Raw genomic sequence first — 21397 nt, forward strand, 5'->3', positions numbered from 1 at the left:
CCAAGTGTTGATTTGCTTATCTTAATTCAGAAGTACTTTCACTTATCTCTTAACCATCCCAGCAAAAATTCAGGCAGGAATGATTCCCATTTTACAAAAGAAATGCAGCTCAAGGAGATTAACAAATTTACCTAAGACTACATAATTAATAAAAACTAGAGTTAGATTTGAACCCAGGGTTGCTTAGCTCTAGATCCATGCTGCCACATAGGTCAAAAGAGCCAGGTTTTGTTAAAGATGAGTAAAATGAAGCAAAATACCACATGTGATAAAATGAGGACAATTGTTACACAAAACCTGTTCTCCATTTTAAAAATTTTCTTGTATACTATTGTAATGTATCTAATTTTATTATGTCTTTGAAAAATAATAGATCATAACAAGGATGAAAGAAATGGAAAGTTTTGATCACAAATCTGAAGGAGCATATGGAGACAGACCTTTTACACCCATTATTATAACATTTAGGGAGCCAGTTTATCCAGGTGCCATTACTGATACCCAAGTGTGTGTTATTGAATGTTTTAATATTAAAAGTAAAATTAGAGGTTTTACCTAAAATACTGGTATAAACTTCTTATTAAAATTCAACTATATTTTGAAGGTTTATTACAGGGAAGAAATTAAGTTTTTGATGAGGAAGAAGGAATTATAAAAGTCCAATTTCTGAGGTGTCAAGAGCTTAATTATTCTATAAATTTATTTTTCTCTAAATGCTACTCTTAATTTAATGATTAGCACTTCTCTTTTTTTAAATCTTAAATTCAGTTCACCTAACTTAAATGTCTGCACTAAGAATGTATAATATGGCTTGGATGATAATTTCTGATGGCTTTTTAAAGAAAATGGGATATCCTCCTATATAATAAAAGGCTAATATGCAAATCAAACGAATGGCGGCATGACCAGTCGCTATGATGTGCACTGACCACCAGGGGGCAGACGCTCAACATAGGAGCTGCCTTTTGGTGGTCAGTGCGCTCCCACAGGGGAAGTGCCGCTCGGCCAGAAGCCATGAGCCGGGCTCACTGCTGGCGAGCACAGTGGCAGTGGCGGGAGCTTCTCCCGCCTCCACAGCAGCGCTAAGGATGTCCTACTGATGGCTTAGGCCCGCTCCTGGGGGAGCGGGCCTAAGCCACCAGTCAGACATCCCCCGAGGGCTCCCGGACTGCGGTAGGGCGCAGGCTGGGCTGAGGGACTCCCTGAATGCACGAATTTCATGCACCAGGCCTCCAGTTTTGATATAAACAAATAAGATTTAAAATTAGTAAAGTGGTCCAGAAAAACGTGGCAACATTACGTAGATTACTGTAAACAGAATGGTAGTTGTTTTGTCTTCTAAGTTCTTGACAGTAATTTAGAATTAAAACACATTTGAAAATAGCTTATTTTCATTTTTAAGAATGGAAATAGTGCATAAAAATTTTAATGACCAAAAATGCTCTCCATATTTGTTAAGTTTGTGAAGTAATGAAAATTAAATGGTATATTTTCAGGATTACCAGAACTCAAAGGCTTTGTGTCACTTTCTAATAAAGCAACACATACTACCATTTTATAATACAAAAATGAGGTAAAGCTATTTACCTCATCAAGTCGCTAATCCACAGGCATAAATAGCACTCTAGTCAATTTTACAGAAATAATGGGGATAATTTGGTGGGAAAAGTGCTAGACCAACTTAAGAGATCTGGGCTTTAGTGTTTTCTTTACTATTATAACACCATGTGACTTAGAGGGTTTATATGGCAGGTCCCAAGGATACACAATGAGTTAGTAGTAGTAGAGTTAGGGCTTGAAACTAGATTTTGTGACACTTAGATCAGTTATCTCCTGGAGGTTGGACAACATGATCTTTAAAATACCTTCAAGGGCAGTGCCTGAACATCACTTTGGAGCAGCAAAGATTCTGTTTCCTGAGTAGTTCCTGTCCTACTCTGTCCTACACCAAGCAGGACTTAGCAGCCTACCCTCCACCCCTAGCATCATGACATCATTGTTGGGGGTTCAGAAACTGCTCTCACACTATACCGATCTAGACCCAGCAGGAACAGATATACTACCACCTGTTCTAGGCCAGAACAAATCTACTTCCAGTCTGAGGAAAAGAAACCATACCCTGAACACTCCCTTGGGACCAGATGCAAAGCAGTCCTACCACATCTTTGTTCTACCTGCGCTACTTACCAAATCTTTGCAACATCATATCACCTTCTCCAGACCCCCAACATCACCTCAAGGGATCAGAGGAAGGGCCTGAGAATGACTAATTTGGATTACATCTTGACCTTGTCAGTATTATCTGTGCCTCTCTTTCCTATAATTCCTTGGACACTGTCTAAATTGTAGGCCTATTCAGATGTTTGAATTCTTTCATTGTTCTTCCTTTTATTCTTCCATGTGCTGCGTATAATTTGGCTTTTACTTTAACCATGGTACTATCACATTGGAGTTAATGCATAGTTTTCAGACCTTATGTTGCTTGTTTTCTTAGCAGGATTTGATACTATTGACTCTTCCCACATTTGGCTTTAGTGGTTTTCTTTTTCTTTTCATTGTAGTAAAATATACATAACATAAAACTTACCAGTTTAACTATTTTTAAGTATACAATTCAGTGTCAAGTACTATCAGTGTTGTGCAGTCATCACTACTGTTTCCAGAGTAAATATGTAAGACTTGGAACAAGATGGTTTCTGTTGCAGCTACTCAGCTCTGTTGTAGTGGAAAGTCAGACAGTATGTACAAATGAATGGGCATGACTGTGTTCCATTAAAACAGTGGTTCTAAACCTTCCTAATGCCGCGACCCTTTAATACAGTTCCTCATGTTGTGGTGACCCCCAACCATAAAATTATTTTCTTTTTTTTAATTTTTAAAAATATATTTTATTGATTTTTTACAGAGAGAAAGGGAGAGAGATAGAGAGTCAGAAACATCGATGGGAGAGAAACATCAATTATCTGCCTCCTGCACACCTCCTACTGGAGATGTGCCCGCAACCAAGGTACATGCCCTTGACGGGAATCAAACCTGGGACCCTTGAGTCTGCAGGCCCACGCTCTATCCACTGAGCCAAACCGGTTAGGGCCATAAAATTATTTTCATTGCTACTTCATAACTATAATTTTGCTACTGTTAATGAATCATAATGTAAATATCTGTGTTTTCCGATGGTTTTAGGCTCTACAGCAGCAGTTCTCAACCTGTGGGTTGAGATCCACAGGTTGAGAACCGCTAGCAGGGTCGCCTAAGATCATCGGAAAACACAGATATTTACATTAAGATTCATAACGGTAGCAAAATTATAATTATGAAGTAGCAACGAAAATAATTTTATGGTTGGGGGTCACCACAACATGAGGAACTGTATTAAAGGGTCACGGCATTAGGAAGGTTGAGAACCACTGCATTAAAACTTTATTTACAAAGTTAGGCAACAGGCTGGGTTTGGCTCAGGGATCCTAGTTTGCTGACCTCTTGTTTAGAGAGAGTGAATCTTGAGGAGGTACAGCTTCTAATAAAGAATACCATTTTTCTCTGATTTCATTGGCATAATAAAGTAAATACTACTAGTTCAGTGGTATGACTTGCTTTAAAATTATAGCAACAGCCTTAGCCAGTTCGGCTCAGTGGATAAAGCATCAGCCCTCGGGGTGACGGGTCCTGGGTTCGATTCTGGTCAAGAGCACATACCTTGGTTGCAGGCTTGATCCCAGTGCGGGAGGCAATTAATGGATCACATGGATGTTTCTCTCTCCTCCCTTCCACTTCCTCTAAAAATCAGTGGAAAAATATCCTCAGCTGAGGATTAACAACAAAACAAATGTTAAAAATAGCTACAATTGTAACAACAACTTGATAAGAATTTCTTACTTATTAGAAATATTTATTGAGGGCTTATTATATACCAGCTACTGTTTTTAGGTGCTGGTGACACAACTCCATATCTAAAATCTTGTATTTATATTCAGATTGTTTTTCCTTTTGTAAAATGGAAAACAACACTTTTTTCTTGGAATCCTGTTCTTAAACTTGCCCTCTGGATCTCATCCCCTCTCACCTTTTCAAGATCTTGATACTTCACTCTTGCCTGATGAAGTATCTTCAGTTTCTCTCTATATTAGATCATTCCCATCACATAAATATGTTAAAACAAAACTCCTGTCCCTTTTATTTATTCTTTCATTTCTCTGTTCCTCTTATCAGCAAGCTCCCTGAAAGAGTTATTTGCACTCAACATCAGGCTGCATAACACCACTATACCCATGTTGTCATAGTAATTGGTAGTCTTTTATAATTTATATAGATTTCTCAGAATTTGATGTAAATAACCACATTCTCCTAATAGAAAGATTTAACTGTTGGCTTTCTGGGTACTACATTTAACTGGCCACACTCTTATTTTTTTGCTTGATTTTCCCCCATATCTGGTTTTGTTTTGTTGTTTTTTCCTCCAGGCTCATCTTTTTCTTTAAATAACTCCATCTCTATCCAGTTGCATAAGCCCAAACCCTAAGGTGTCATTCTTTTTTGTTTATTAAATAAGAAGTTTATTTAAACAACTAGAGTCCCGGTGCACGAAATTCATGCACGGGGTGTGTGTGTGTGTGTGTGTGTGTGTGTGTGTGTGTGTGTCCCTCAGCCCAGCCTGCACCCTCTCCAATCTGGGACCCCTCGAGGGATGTTCGACTGCCCGTTTAAATCCGATCCCGGTGGGCAGTCAGACATCCCTCTCACAATCCAGGACTGCTGGCTCCCAACTGCTCGCCTGCCTGCCTTCCTGATTGCCCCTAACCACTTCTGCCTGCCAGCCTGATCACCCCCTAACCACTCCCCTGCCAGCCTGATTGATGTCTAACTGCTCCCCTGCCAGCCTGTTTGCCCCCAACTTTCCTCCTCTGCTAGCCTGGTCACCCCTAACTGCCTTCCCCTGCAGGCTTAATTGCCCCCAACTACCCTTCCTTGCAGGCCTGGTCCCTCCCAACTGCCCTCACCTGCTGGCCTGATCACCCACAACTGCCCTCCCTTGCAGGCCTGGTCCCTCCCAACTGCCCTCTCTTGCTGGCCATCTTGTGGTAGCCATCTCGTGTCCACATGGGGGCAGGATCTTTGACTACATAGGGGCAGCCATCTTGTATGTTGGAGTGATGGTCAATCTGCATATTACTCTTTTATTAGATAGGATAAGAAGCTTGACTTGAAGGGGAAACTATCTAGGATTCATTTCTTTTAGAGTAATTTAATCCCTACTGAAAGACAGATTGGCCTGCGTATAACAGCTGTATACAAAGAAGTTATAAGATTGACCTTGGTTTTACAGACTCAAATCTCAGAGGGAAGGCAGGTGTGGGTGGGTGGGTGGTAAGAGATTAACCAAAGAACTTGTTTGCAAATATGCATAATCTATGGACACAAACAATAGTGTGTGTGGTGAATGTCTGTGGAGCAGGGTCAGGGTGGACTAGAAGGGGTCAATGGGGGAACAAAGGGGCCATATGTAATACTTTCAACAATAAAGATTTTAAAAAAAGGAAAATATTAAAATTCTCCAATCACACAGGTATGCAAGGATTTTTATGTTGTTCTTTTTATGTTGTTAACCAGTAAGAGCAAAATATCTTCCTGGAATATAAAGATAAGAGCTGAATGAGTATGCCACTAAATACTCATTTACAGAACAAGTATTTTTCCCCATTCATCTCCATTAGATGTAGATCAAAATATACCATTGGCCATTTAGTTTTCAAAAATGCAAATGTTTGTGCACCTACATCAGTTACTTTATGTACAATAAAGGCAAGAGAAAGGGAAAAATGAAAGAATTGAGAACACTATACTGTAGTAGTCAGAATGTGGTGGAATCAAATTGCAGTTTTCTAATTGAGAATATCTTGGTCTGGAGGAACAGAGTTCTGGAGTAAAATAGCAGGTTCTCTTTTTAGTAGACAACTCATATCTGCTGCTGGAACACATCAGTTATATCGTCATCCTCTATTTCCAGCTATGCAAGTGTGTCTGTTTCATTGGTTGGCTACCCGTCAAAATCAGAATCTGATCTGCTTCATTGACAAACCCTGTGGTTCACAATACACTTCCAATAGTTTACTAAGTGGTGTATGCCTCTCAATCTTAAACATACGTTATCTGAGTAACTGACTGTACTGACCATGATAGACTACATTAGGACAATGTAGAAATAGGGATATAAAATTCTTCAATATAAGAAGTTTAATGCCCAACTGGTATGACTCAGTGGACTGAGCATCGAACCATGAACCAAGAGGTCACGGGGTTCGATTCCTGGTCAGGACACATGCCCGGGTTTCAGGCTCGATCCCCAGTAGGGGGCATGCAGGAAGCAGCTGATCCATCTCATTGATGGTTTCTATCTCTTTATCCCTTTCCCTTCCTTTCTCTATAATCAATTTAAAAAATATTTTTTTAAAAATCAGCTTTCTCATAAAAAAAAGCAAATGGTGGTATTTTTTTAAGTGATTATATTTTGACTAGGATATTTTAAATCATACTCTCTTTATCTGAAATGAAATTTCCCAGATCATATAGTTAAAAAGTAAGTTTAAAATATGGTTTTCTCAACTCTAGAGTCTATTAAAGATCCTTTTTGGAAGCTCTATGGCAGGCATCCTCAAACTACGGCCCGCGGGCCACATGCGGGTGTTTTTGCCGTTTTGTTTTTTTACTTCAAAATAAGATATGTGCAGTGTGCATAGGAATTTGTTCATAGTTTTTTTTTAAACTATAGTCCGGCCCTCCAACGGTCTGAGGGACAGTGAACTGGCCCCCTGTTTAAAAAGTTTGAGGACCCCTGCTCTATGGTAATGTGCTATATGGTATGGTAATGTGAAAAATAGGCACTTGAAGCTGATTCAAGCTTTGTGTGGCTAAAGAGCCAAATAAAAGATTCTGTTATAAAGAAAACAATCAAATAAAATGTCTTTCAAAATTCAGAATAGTCTATTAAGGGGAAAAGTAGATTCAAAGAAGTTTGGCCTATCATTTAATAACTAGAAATTCAGTGGATGAAAAGATAACTTGAAGCATATTTGGCAAATGACACTAGTTTGGTAAAGTTTTTTAAACTTTACCAAACATTATAAGAAGGAAGGTTGCCAAAGAATTATTGGGAGCTTCTTGTTGGTAGTATAATTAATAGATTCAGAGATTACCAAGAGTTAAGTCTTCTTTTAGTAATAAAATAGTTTAGTTTTTCATTTCCACATGATCATTGAAAGCAACTCAGTGTCAGATGCATCTAAGTGTGGTTAATGGGCACTGTTCTATACCTAATAAAAATTAATGTAGATAAATCATCAAGGTGGGTTGGTCCTATACTTAATAATGAAAGGAACTTAAGGATTGTTCTTGGCCTTTTGTCTAAGATCAAGTGGAAGGAACTTAAGGATAAAATTACCAAATTATTGTAATAGCAAGTTGCACATTTTAATAATCCCTTCTTAGATACAAAGGTAACCAGTTTGTACCCTGGCCACCATACACTCATAAGGATCACTTTGAAACTATTCAGAGTACTAAGCTTTTCAGTAGAGCAAAGAACTGAGCAAAGGTAACTTGTTTGTAAATGGAGAAAGGGGAAGAAGTCTGGGAGACTACTATCCAGCTGGTGTGGCTCAGTTGGTTGGGTGTGGTCCCATGCACCAAGAGGTTGGGGTTCGATTCCTGGTGAGGGCACATGCCCATGTTGTGGGCTTGATCAGTTCTCAGTAGGTGTGTGCAGGAGTCATTTGATTGATAGTTTCTCTTTCATTGATGTTTCTATTCTCTCCCTCTCCCTTCCTCTCTCTCTAAAAAATAATTTTTTTTAAAAAAATATGACTACTATTATGAAGAGCCCCTGTGCCTACCTCTGATGGCACTACTATAATCATTGATACACTTGTTTTTTTTCCCCCATACATAATTTTCTTGAGAAGAGCCACTTCTTTCACGTCTTTATATTTTAATTTCCAGCATGTTAGTGTCTTCTACTTAATGTGTGCTCAAATGTTTATGGAATGAATGAAAATTGTATAATTGTAAGTTTTTTAAAGACAGAGACAGTATCTTTATATCTCATAGTCCCTGGCAAACATTACGCTCTTTATTATGTTGGTTTAATCAGTGCAAGTCAAACTGAGGTCTATGATGTAGTCCCCAAAGGGCTCTGAGTAATAGGAAGTTAAAAATTTTTGCTATTTTAATTTTGAGCTAGAAAACATTTATGTTCAGAGTCATCCTGGATAACCGCCACTTCATATGGAATACTGCCATGTAATTTGTGTGCAAGTTCTTGAATTTGTATTCAATGGTTTTGGTACACAGAACACCTAACGTCCTACTTTAACATAATGTTTCCAAATCTACAAAGAAAAATCTCCTTCTCTCTATTATAGGGTTTTGTATATTACTTAATTTTTTAAAAAACAGCTAAATAAACACTACCCTGAAGTCTAACTGACTTCTTATGGTTCTTGAAGACTCCCCATGCCATTTTTTTCTTTTTGCATATGCATGGATATTGTCTTTCTCCATCATTACTGGTTTTTTAATTAATTTTTTTTTCAGTAGAAGATACTCCTGGTATAAAATTCAAATATTCAAAGTCTTATATATCTTTCAGAAGCATTCTCACCTTTAACAAAACCTCATAACGTTATTTCTTATCTTTCCTGTTACTCAAGTTAGATGTATCCTTCTCTTGGACCCCCTAGAATCTAGATCCTAAAATCTGACCTTTTTCAACTCCTTCAAGGAGGTCTTTCTAGATTCAACCAAACATTTCAGACTTACAAAACTATCATAAACCATACTTGGCACTAGTCTACATGGTATGTAGGACAAGAGCCACAACTTGTCAGAGATTAATATCAGATGTTGCTCTCTATGTGAGACCATGTAGGAATACAGTCCGCCATCCAGGAACTATTTTCTTTGGCTTCTAAGGTGACTAGTCAGGTACAAGGAGACAAGATCCACATTGGACTAGTGTGAGAGTCTCCTGATTTTGAAGTCTCATGTCCCTCAGTAGCCAATATTTCTTGCCATAAGCATAGACTTCTAGGTTCTTTCAAGGGACGTGCCAGTTAGGAATTACTGCATCTTGGGGAAGTTCTGTTCTGTGGCATCTACATCAAGTATTTATAGTTTTTCCAGTCCAGTTACAATTAATTTACCAATCAAGGGCTATTTTTATTAATGTACCTAGCAATACAGCAAATTACATTATCAGGTTTTTTTTAGTGAACAGAGGTAGAAAGTTAACTAATTATCAAAGTCTCACCCTAGCCAGTTTGGTTCAGTGGATAAAACATCAGCCTGTATACTGAAGGGTCCCAGGTTTGATTCTGGTCAAGGGCACATGCCCAGGTTGCAGTCTCAATCCCTAGTAGGGGGCATGCAGCAGGCAGCCGATCAATGGTTATTTCTCATCCATCTCTCTCTCTCTCTCTCTCTCTCTCTCTCTCTCTCTCTCTCTCTCTCTCTCCCTCCCTCCCTCCCTCCCTCCCTCCCTCTCTCCCTCCTTCCCTCTCCCTTCCTCTCTCTCTCCCTCTCCCTCTCCCTCTCCCTCTCCCTCTCCCTCTCCCTCTCCCTCTCTCTCTCCCTCTCTCCCTCCCTCTCCCTCTCCCTCTCCCTCTCCCTCTCCCTCTCCCTCTCCCTCTCCCTCCCCCCCTGCCTCTCTCTTCCTCTCTGAAATCAATTAAAAAAATATAATTTTTTAAAAGTCTCATGCTGAAGAGGAAAGGTTTTTTGTTTTTTAAATTTTCACTTGAGGATATGTTTTGATTGATTTTTAGAGAGAAAGAAAGGGAGAGAGAAACATCAACGTGAAAGAGAAACATTGAATGGTTGCCTCCCATACCTGCCCCAACTGGGGATCAAACCCAAAGCCTTTTGGTGCACAGAACGATGATCCAATCAATTGAGCCACCTGGCCAGGGCAAGAGGAAAGGGTTTTGTTAATCATTTACCTATACCTTTTTCATGGCATTATCCTGTTGGTGGTTTTTGTATACCCGTCTCTTTTTGCTAACTTACTGTTCCTTCCGAGATCAGAATCTCTTCGAGGGATATGAATATGTTTTATATATTTTTTTATTCTCTCCAGCATCTAAGAAGATACCTTAAACATGTAGTGAACATTATCATAGAACTATTTATCGAGTTATAGTTTGTGTACTCCTTTGACTAAGTTAAATCCACCAAAAAACTGAGACAAATTATGTGAATGGGATTTATAGATGGAAACAAAGTGTAGGGATGAACTTTGTGTTCCTTTACAAAGATTTTTTTTAAAATATGTTTTTATTTATTTTTAGAGAGATAGGAAGGAAGAGAGTTAGATAGGAACATTGATGAGAGAGAAACATCAATTGGTTGCCTTCTGCACAGACCTCACTGGAGATTGAGCCCGAACCCAGATATGTGCCCTGACCAGGTTTGATTCTTGATGCATGGGTCAACACTCAATCACTGAGAGCCACACCAGCTGGGCCCTTTACAGAGGTTTTGAGTAAAATAGTCACTTCTCTCCAAGGAGCTCACATACTACTTTTTGGTTCAACATGTTGGCTATTAGACTGTGTGAACAATGAATCTAATGCATTGTGTCAGATCTTGTTAATATATGTAAACCTTACATACATATATATAGTATTAAGTATTCCATAAAATTGTGTGGATTTTTCATTGACATGCGTAAGGCTAAATATATCTTTATATAGCCCTTTTAAAAATCTTTGAAACTAGAAACTTTAAAATTGTTAATTTAAAAACAATTTAAACATTTATAATTTTTCTTCTGCCAATGACAGTGATTCCTTGCTTATTAGTTTTTGTATTGAAATTATGAATGGTTTAAGCAGAAATTGGAACTAAAACTAGAACATTAATCCCATTATGTTACACCATTTTCTATCTATATTCTATTTTGCTTATAGTAAATAACCTTTTCTGCAGTAATAGATCCTTGTCTCCTGGAGTTTATAATGTCAATAAAAGAGATAGGAAAGTAATGTATAGAAAAGTGATGTATGCATATTGCTCTGTATACCTGTTAGGTTAATGATACATAAATGTACAGTGTAACAATAAAACTTATTTTATTTTCCTGATTAATTTAATGTCCTGAATCACCAACCTAGAATTTAAAAACATTATTATATCAACATTGCAGGTTTATGATTACAGATTATATTTCTTTTATTTTTATTTTTACTGACTTTTTACAGAAAGGAAGGGAGAGGGATAGAGAGTTAGAAACATCGATGAGAGAGAAACATCGATCAGCTGCCTCCTGCACGCCCCCTACTGGGGATCGAGCCTGCAACCAAGGTACATGCCCTCGACTGGAATCGAACCCGGGACCTTTCAGTTCACGGCCCAACGCTTTATTCACTTAGCCAAACTGGTCAGGGGCAGATTATATTTCTTGATGTAAAGTTTATTGTTCTAGTATGTGAAAAATTCAGATGTATGTATGTACTCAACTTTAAGAAAATATATTTTAAAAATCTGCTTTACAAAAGAATTACAAAGGAACCATTTTATTTCAAGGCATCTATTTCAACATAATTTTGGGAGTTATGGGTGTATACTTAAACAAACAAACTTGCCCTGGCTGGTTTGGCTTAGTGGATGGAGCGTCAGCCTGCAGACTGAAGGGTCCCCATTTCTATTCCAGTCAAGGGCACATGCCCAGGTTGCGGGCTCAATCCCCAGTAGGGGACATGCAGGAGGCAGCCGATAGATGATTCTCTCTCATCATTGATGTTTCTATATCTCTCTCCCTCTCCCTTTCTCTCTGAAATCATTAAAAACATATTAAAAAAATAAAAATAAACTTTATAAGTTTAGTACATATTACATATTTATAGCTTAATTAAATGATTTAAATATCAACAATGTTTTGACATCTTACAAATTTATTTATTTAGAATATGTCTAGCTAGACTCATATTTGGAACCACTTGTTGAGAGAGAGAGGAATGGAGAGTGAGAGATTTGTTGTTTCACTTATTCATACATTCATTGGTCGAGTCTAGTATGTGCCCTGACTGGGGATTGAACCCGAATCCTTGATGTATCGGGACAATGCTCTAACTGAGCTACTGGGCCAAGAATGCTTAGAACCACTTTATTAGAAGTTTGAATTATTATAGAGTTAAGTTTTTAAAATAATTTAAAAGCAACTTCAGACTGAATAGTCAGAGTTACATTTGGGTTTTCTGAACAAATAAGTAGTGTTACACATCTGTATAATGCATAATAGTTGAGAAAATTCTTTTTCACATTCTTTGTATCATTTGAGCTTCATTCATATTGCTGGAAAGAAGGTGAAGTACGGGTATATTTATTTCCACTTTACAAATAAGAAACTCAAATTCAGAAATACCCATTGAATGGCCAGTCTTAGACATGTAAGTCCCAATTCTGTATTCTTTCTACTGAAGAAAACGTGTTAATTTTGATGGAGTTTGGGAGAGAAAATAAATGCATGTGAGAAGGTGGTGGGCAGCATACAAAAATATTACATAAAAAGTACTACATTAACAATACAGACCCTAACCGGTTTGGCTGAGTGGATAGAGCATCGGCCTGCGGACTGAAAGGTCCCAGGTTCGATTCCAGTCAAGGGCATGTACCTTGGTTGCAGGCATATCCCCAGTAGGGGGTGTGCAGGAGGCAACTGATCAATGTTTCTCTCTCATCGATGTTTCTAACTCTCTATCCCTCTCCCTTCCTCTCTGTAAAAAAGCAATAAAATATTTTAAAAAACAACAACAATACAGTAAATAAGTGCTATAGGAACCCATCTACACTAATAAAAGAGAAACATGCAAATTAACCATTACTCTGCTACACCCACCAGCCAATCAGGAGTGAGTATGCAAATTAACCCAACTAAGATGGTGGCCGCCATGGAGCTGGAGCGAGCAGGAGGCTTGGGTTGCCCTCGGTGATGGAGGAAGCCAAGCTTCCCGCCAGCCCTGGCCTCTGCTCAAGGCTACAAAGTTTCAATTATAGAAGATAAATAAATCCCAGATATTTGCTTCCAGCCGGCCCTGGCCTCTGCTCAAGGAGGTGCTGAAAAGAAAAGAAAAGAAAAGAAAAAAAGGGGCTGGGAGCCTGGATCGCCAGGGGATGTGGCCAGCCTGAAAAGAGCCCTCAGCTCCTCACCCAGGCTGGCCACTCCCATGGGGTGAGGGTCCCCGTTGGGGGGCTTGGCCAGCCTGCAAACAGCCATCAGCCCTCACCCAGACTGGCCAGGCACCCCAGTGGGAACACCCACCCTGAAGGGGATGTGGCCAGCCTGCAAACAGCCCTCAGCCCCTCACCCAGGCTGGCCACACCCCCATGGCCCAATCCCTGTAAACGGGCAGTCGAACATCCCTCGAGGAGTCCCAGATTGGAGACGGTGCAGGCTGGGCTGAGGGACCCCCACACACACACACACCCGTGCACAAATTTTGTGCACCGGGCCTCTAGTAGGCTTTATAAAATTACTAGAGGCCCAATACATGAAATTCTTGCAAGAGGAGGCCTTCTTCCCCTGGCTGCCAGCACCAGCTTCCCTCCGGCACCCAGGACCCGGGCTTCCCTCACAGCCCCGGCTTTGTCCGGAAGGTCATCCGGAAGGATGTCCAGTCTAATTAGCATATTATGCCTTTATTATTATAGATTATTATAGATGATGAGTTGAAGCAATCAGGAAAGTGCTCCTTAAAGAGCACTTTGAATTAAGCCTTGAGAAACATGTTGAAATTAAAGGGTTAAGAGAGATTCCACAAATAGATGTTTAGAAATAGAAATGCTGAAGACATCTTCCTGAGTTGGGAGGAAAAGAGATAGTATACCATTCCTCCAGGTACCCATTGTGTAAAATATATTAAATGTAAGATTTAAAAATAACTTGGGGAACTTAAAAACATTTTTTAGTACAGAAATACAAAACTACATACAGCACTAGGGAGAACAGTATAATTATCTATCCCAAGTGGCCATTACTCAGCTTTAGCTAATTATTCACAGTTTTGCCAACCTTGTTTCCTCTATCCTGCAGGGTTTGTTTGTTTGTTTGTTGTGGTGTTTTTTAAAATATATTTTATTGATTTTTTACAGAGAGGAAGGGAGAGGGACAGAGAGTTAGAAACATCCATGAGAGAGAAACATCAATCAGCTGCCTCCTGCACATCCCCTATTGGGGATGTGCCCGCAACCAAGGTACATGCCCTTGACCGGAATCGAACCTGGGACCCTTCAATCCACTGAGCCAAACCGGTTAGGGCTATCCTACAGTTTTATTTAAAGTATTTTAAAGCAAATCCTCACATCTTTTTACCTATATATTCTTCAATGTACATCACTAACGAGCTTTTTAAAAAAAACTCACAATACTATTATCTCAATATTATAACAATTAAGAATATTTCCTTAATATAAAATACCCTTAAATACTAGTTCATCTTCAGTTTTCCCTCACTTGTCTCAAAAATGTCTTTTTGTAATTGTTGTGTTCAAATTGGGATCCAAACAAGATCCACACATTGTATTTGATTGAAATGTCTCTTGAATCTCTTTTCATCTGTGACAACCTTTTAAATTTGTTTTCCCTTACAATATATATAGCCTGTTGAAGAAACTGGTCATTTGGCCTTTAGAAGTTTCAACATTCTGAATTTGATATCATGTAATATTCTACCTGGCATTTAGAACTAGAGATGTGATTAGCCTCAAATTCCACCCCCACCCCCTTTTCTCTCATTTTTCTTTTTAGCATGATATTTTCTATGTGGGACTTTGTAATTTCTATTGCATAGCATTAGCAGAGGCACATAATAAACTTGGTTGTCTAACTTGGTAGTGATAAGTGATCAACAGGCTGTTGTCAACCTTATCTATTCATCAGCTTTCAAACCTTTTAAGATTTTAGCTTCCATAGTTATCTCTTGCCTAAATCCATTATCTCTTAGGGGTTGCAGATTCTTACTTGATGATAAATGTTATACCAGTATGCTATGTCAGTATTTATGTGAATATACATAAATTGACTAAATAGAGCACTATAGCAACTATTGACAAAAATTATTATTGCATATTATCTCTAGTTGTGTCATTAAAAATTTATTAAGGGTTTGTGATAATATTTCAGGAGGTTTTGAGGGAAACTTATTTGGCTTTAATAGAGTGATTTTTATTAGTATGAGTTTCTGTTGACCTGTTATACATATGTAAACATATGGTAGGTTTGCTCAGATTTAATTGTTTTCTATTGATTGGACATTTGAATGATTTCTGCTCTTATATCTAGTTTTATGGATAGTATTTCAATGAACATCTCAATTCTGCGAGTCTTTAATAGTGGGATTACTTTCTTGGGATAAATTTCCGAAAACGGTGTTACTGGATCAAAGGATGTTTGACTTTTGGTATTGGTCACAACATTGTTTTCATATTTATTGTGTTCTGGCAGTGCAGAGCTTTGAGGATATCTATCATCATGGGACTTTTTAAGAACTCTTCTATGTATATCTGTTGTCCAACAATTCATCAACACATTAAGTGTTTTTTAATATATATTTTTATTGATTTCAGAGGGGGAGGGGGAGAGAGAGAAATAGAAACATCAATGATGAGAGAGAGAATCATTGATCGGCTACTTCCTGCACGTCCCCCACTGGGGATGGGTCCCGAAACCCAAGCATGTGCCCTGGTTAGAATCGAACCGTGACCTCCTGGTTCATAGCTCGATGCTCAATTTGTTAATTTTTTAAAAATTACTTTTAGTAAGAAGTGTCATTAGAAATGAGGATCTTATACTTACCTGGCAGGGGAGATACCATGATCAAGAAATGAGGATCCTGATAAAGTATTTCTGCCTTTTTACATTGCCAGTTTATCAGTGCTGCAGCTTTAATTTGAATCATGAGGTTATGCAAAGTATTTGTGATTTGTTTACATGCTTGTACTGAAAGCTTTATTTTTTATTTCTAACTCCAAAATATAAAAATTTTGGCAGTATTCATTAGAAATATATTCAGAGTTTAATCTAAATCCTTAAGAGTTAATCTGGAAATTCCTCCACTGCGTTGACCTTGCCAACATCACCACTCTCTAGATTTGTAAGATTTCTTTTCAGGATTAACATTAGGATTGTTAGGGTGTCAGATAGACAGGGGCTAGGAGAGGCCGCTGGACCTGGAGGGTACATGGGAGACATGACAAACCCAAACCAGCAAACAGGCCCATATGACGGAGGGGGGACAGGACCCCCAGGGTGTGGTCTGACCAGCCCCCCAGCACCCCGGGCAGCCTGGCAGTGTGAGGAGGTGTGTGTGGGACCTGAGGAAGGGGCTGTGCTCCTGCCCAGGGCGGTAGGCAGGGGTGTCACCCTCTGAACTCCCAAATAAGAGTCACATGGCTCCACTTCAGCTTGCCAAGCTGCCAATCACATTACATCAGAGTGGATTTCCTTTCCTTGTAAATAAACCTTCGCATGTTCTGCTGCTTAAAAAATAAAAATAAAAAAGTTAATCTTTCTACTCTGGCCATAATTCCTACATGTTGCATTAATAATAGTAATGTCGATCAGGAATTGCTGAAACTCTACTTCTTCCTTCTATGTAATTTTTAAAAATATATAGATATATTTTTATTGATTTCAGAGAGGAAGGGAGAGGGGGAGAGAGACAGAAACATCAATGATGAGAGAGAATCATTGACCAGCTGCCTCCCCCCACACTGGACATCCGCAACTCAGGCATGTGCCCTAACTGGGAATCAAACCGTGACCTCCTGGTTCATAGGTCGATGCCCAACCACTGAGCCACAGCAGCAGACAGGACATTTATTTTAATTAAACAAAAGTTTTATTATGATATGGAATCTAGATAGGATATATCTTATCCACAGGGTGTCTATCTACTCAAAAAGATATTTTATTGGCAATGGCAAAATAAATAATGACTCTCAGTTACAACAAGACATTTTATTTGTATAGCCAATAAACTAAGTGCTTATAATTTTAAATTGCTTAAAAGGAAAAAAAAAATGAATGGAATTCTCTTTGATACAACTTTTTCCCCTCCAGACCAGAATCCGTAGAAGCTAGCCCTGTGGTAGTTGAGAAATCCAACAGTTATCCCCACCAGTTATATACCAGCAGCTCGCATCATTCACACAGTTACATTGGTTTGCCCTATGCGGTAAGTGTCAAGCATTTCTTTAGAAGGGTATTTGTGTGTGTGTGTTTGTGTGTGTGTGTGTGTGTGTGTGTGTGTGTGTGTGTGTTTTGAAGGCTATTATATCTAGAGCTTGAAAGTAGATGTGTGTGGCATTTTACTTAAAACTGAATACTTGAAAAGCATACTTGTTTTATACTATCTAAACAGTTAGGGACATAATTAATAGCTTAATATTTCATTGATCTAACTATATTTATTCAAGGAGTTAAAATTCTATAAGAGGAATTCTTTAGAAGTAGTATTATTACTATTATTATTTTGTATTTTATGCTATTAATAGCTTGGTGTTAAAATACATTCTTTTTGTTTTGTTAATCTGATGATATTTTTTCATTGATTTTTGGAGAGAGTAGAAGGGATGGGGAGAGACAGAGAGAGAGAGAGAAGCATCGATGTGAAAGAGACACATCAATTGATTGCCTCCCAGACTCACCCAGACCAGGGCTAGGGATTGAGCCTGCAGCCAAGGTACGTGCCCTTGCCCGGAATTGAACCTGGGACCCTTCAGTCCAAGGGCCAACGCTCTGTCCACTGAGCCAAACCAGCTAGGGCACATTCCTTCTTTATAAAAAGACTATAGGTAGAATTGTACTATCTACTGTTAGCATAATGGAGAACATTATGTAAGTGAAATAAGCCAGTCAGAGAAAGACAAGTACCATAGGATTTCACTTATATGGTAATTTAATGAATAAACTGAACCACCAAGCAAACTAGAGACAGACTCAGAGAGAGCAGACAGACAGCCTTGGTGGGGTGGAGGAGTGGGGGCTGTTGGGAGTGGTGAAAAGATTGAGAAAAAAAAGAGAGAACTCATGGACATGGACAACAGTGTGGTGATTGTGGGGGTGGAGGTGGAAGAGAGCATAGAAGGGGTAAATGGTGATGGAAAAAATAAAATAAAAATAGGGAAAAAAAGACTAGGTAAAATTGTACTATCTACTGTTAATTCTAAATTATATAGTAATTTATATAGTAAATTATATATTTATTATTTATTGAGCACATATGTGCCAGACTCTGGTATTTTTACATATATCTAATTTAATCTTCAAAAACAACCTCATGAGATAAGGAGTAATTTTCATCTCTGTTTCATAGCTAAGAAAATGAAAGCTTATCTGATTTAACTTATTCGGTGTTACATAGCTAGTAAGGGGCAGAGCTTAGATCAGAACAGTTGCAGAACTGGACACATTTGTGATATTATTGAGGTACAATTATGAAAGATTTTTACTGTTTGGACAGAATAAAAAGTACCCAATTTTAGAAAAATCTCCTATTAATACTTTATAGGGATAATATGTCTTTTTTAGTTGTTTTGTTATTCTTTATCCTCTACATTCCTGAGTTCTTTTTACTTCTGTTCTCACATCTTGCACCTGATTTTATCTTCAAGGTGAAGAAGCTATGTAACCAATAGGACTGTGAAGATACCTTCTGATATGGGGGATGAGGGTGTAGAGTTTGAGGGAAATCATTGTGAAGGTGATCAAGGTTGTAGATTGACATTTTCACTCACTACTGTGGTTTAATATTTAGCTTCACCAAGTCATTGTTTAAGAGATATTAAGAAAGAAATGGGCCATTTTCATATCTCTTGAATATTCAAATTAAGGATTGAATTTTAACTTGCTTATTAGTTCATATTATTATTGAAATTATGTTGTGCTGTCTTTGTGTTCAATAATCCAGGACCATAATTATGGTGCTCGTCCTCCTCCAACACCTCCGGCCTCACCTCCTCCGTCAGTTCTTATTAGCAAAAATGAAGTAGGCATATTTACCACTCCTAATTTTGATGAAACTTCCAGTGCTACTACAATCAGCACATCTGAGGATGGAAGTTATGGTACTGATGTAACCAGGTGCATATGCGGTTTTACACATGATGATGGATACATGATCTGTTGTGACAAATGCAGGTAAAATATTTCACACTATTAGTTTATTTTTGTTGACTGTTGCTACCTTTGATTGTTAATGTTGGAAAAGATAAAGTCACTTTTGAGGGAATTATGAATGCGTTTTAAAGTGAGACCTCTGCTATTATCAGTGCAGTCTGTTTTGCTCCTAGAAAAAAGCCCCTATGGGGAAAATCTATCTTAAAGTTGATTAGAACTCCTCATTATTAATTGAGTATTAGGCAATCAGTTTTGATCATTATTCATATAGGATCACATCTTTCTTGTCACTCTTTTAATAGTAATATAAAAACATAAAGTAGTAGACAAGATAGAAATGAGGAGAGAATTGAGTCCTGTATATTTCTTTTGGAATTATTTGTGCTGTATAGTCAACTGTGATTTTTCCAATTTGGGGGAAATTATACATTTTGATTGATGTTTGTTTGACCTGACTCTCTCACCTCCTTTTGACTTGAACCTTGCAGCACTCTGGAGTCTCCTTGAACCAGAACCACAGTCTCCCCTCCCCCAACCCTGGTTCAACCACCAAGAAAGGCCTCTTCCCCTAGAGAAGGTGTGATTGGGACAGAAAGTGGGGCTTTGTTTTCTTTTTCCTTTCTTTCTTTTTTTTTTTCCTGGTGGGAGGGAGTTGGGGAGGATGGAGAGGGAACAGTAGGATTTCAGCCTGAAAGTTACTGAGTCCATCCCCTGCATAGTGTGGGAATCAAAGTATTCAAGCAGTGCACTGTAGTGGGTTAGAAAGCTTGATAGTTTTACAGAATTCCCTGGGTCTGGTGCTTATGTCATAGCTTTGTTATTTGATTTGAAATAGTCCAGTGTGAGTATAAATATGCATCCTAGAGCCAAATGTAAATTACTTTGCATTATTTTGTAATATTGTTACCATTTATTAGATTAAGTGTTAAGGTTTGGATGTTATTGTTATATAAACATGCAGTTAGGGTTATATTTCAAAAAGTTGATTTACCTTTGCCAAAAGGGGAAAAAAGATAGTCTTAAGTGGAATGTGAAATTTGATATTTTTATGGAAAATTGTAATTTTAATACTTGAGTTAATACTCATAAAAACATTAATAAAAACATTTTCAAATTTAAAAATAAATTCTTATTACCTGTGACACATATCAGTACCATGAGCAATCACTCCAGTAAATTTATTCATGAGGCAAATTTAAAGAATTAAAAAATAACCTTAATGATAACTTGTTATCCTCGTTATTTTTATTAGCTACTTATTAGAATATCTTTCAATTCATATTTTAACCAATAATATAAAATAGCTTTCTTTTAGCTGATTTTGTCTGTGATAAATTACATACCATTTGCAATGTTTTTATTTTAATGCATAATCTAAACAGTGTTTTTCTTTTGATTTAATTACATTCATCTATATAGAATATAGAATAATCCCTATTAGAAAATAATGAAATAGTCCTTAGGATTTATACCTATCTACAAAATCTTGAAGGAACAGTTCACAGTTTTTGTATTAACTCAAGGTATTTGCTTCTCAGCAACTGCTGTCTTTGTTATGAATCTTTTTTTTTATCATTCTATTTTTTTACTGCTTAACTTATAGTGTACTGCATTTCTTTTTTATTCTTGTTTTTTATTGCCTCTATATTTTTATATACTCACTGCTCATTCTCATCTCTTTCAAATTTGACATCTAGAGCTCTGATCATTTATTTATTTTCTAGTTCTGTTTTCTGCATGACATCATTGCTTATCCCCCAGATTTAACTTAATTTGTTATTCTAACCCTCCTTTTAGGGTGCTCTGCCATATATATATATAATTTTTTATTTCAGAGAGGAAGGGAGAGGGAATGAGGGATATAAACATCAATGATGAGAGAGAATCATTGATAGGCTGCCTCCTGCATGCCCCCCACTGGGGATTGAGTCCGCAACCTGGGCATGTGCCCTGACCAGGAATCAAACTATGACCTCCTGTTTCATAACTCGATACTCAACCACTGAGACACACAGGCCAGGCATGCCTTTGTGTTTTGTTTTGTTTTACTCCCCCCGCCCCCACATCTTTGATATACATAGACATATATTCCATTGCCTTCCACCTTCTACTAGTTCTTGTCTCAAGATTTTCGGTTAAGTGAAGAACAACAGTACGATAGTTGTTAATTTCATAGTTTTAGATATTAGAAGTAGCTAATCCTGATATATAAAAACCCTGGGTCATAACGAC

General features: G+C 37.9%; 1 protein-coding gene across 5 annotated transcripts in view; it reads left to right on the forward strand.

Annotated features, from left to right (window-relative positions):
- Window positions 1-21397, forward strand: part of KMT2E (lysine methyltransferase 2E (inactive)) — a 97502-nt gene that overhangs the window by 34524 nt on the left and 41581 nt on the right. For 4 of the 5 annotated variants that reach the window (XM_028158686.2, XM_008149890.3, XM_054726555.1 and 1 more), the window contains 2 exons: window positions 17108-17222; window positions 18957-19186. In XM_028158686.2, coding sequence (XP_028014487.2) covers window positions 17108-17222; window positions 18957-19186 — 345 coding nt within the window. Of the gene's footprint in view, window positions 1-17107; window positions 17223-18956; window positions 19187-19653; window positions 19743-21397 lie in introns of those variants that run through there. The other variant, XM_028158695.2, reaches the window with a different exon arrangement.

The sequence above is a fragment of the Eptesicus fuscus genome, chromosome 14 (genome assembly GCF_027574615.1).
Source record: "Eptesicus fuscus isolate TK198812 chromosome 14, DD_ASM_mEF_20220401, whole genome shotgun sequence".
Classification (NCBI taxonomy): Eukaryota; Metazoa; Chordata; class Mammalia; order Chiroptera; family Vespertilionidae; genus Eptesicus; species Eptesicus fuscus.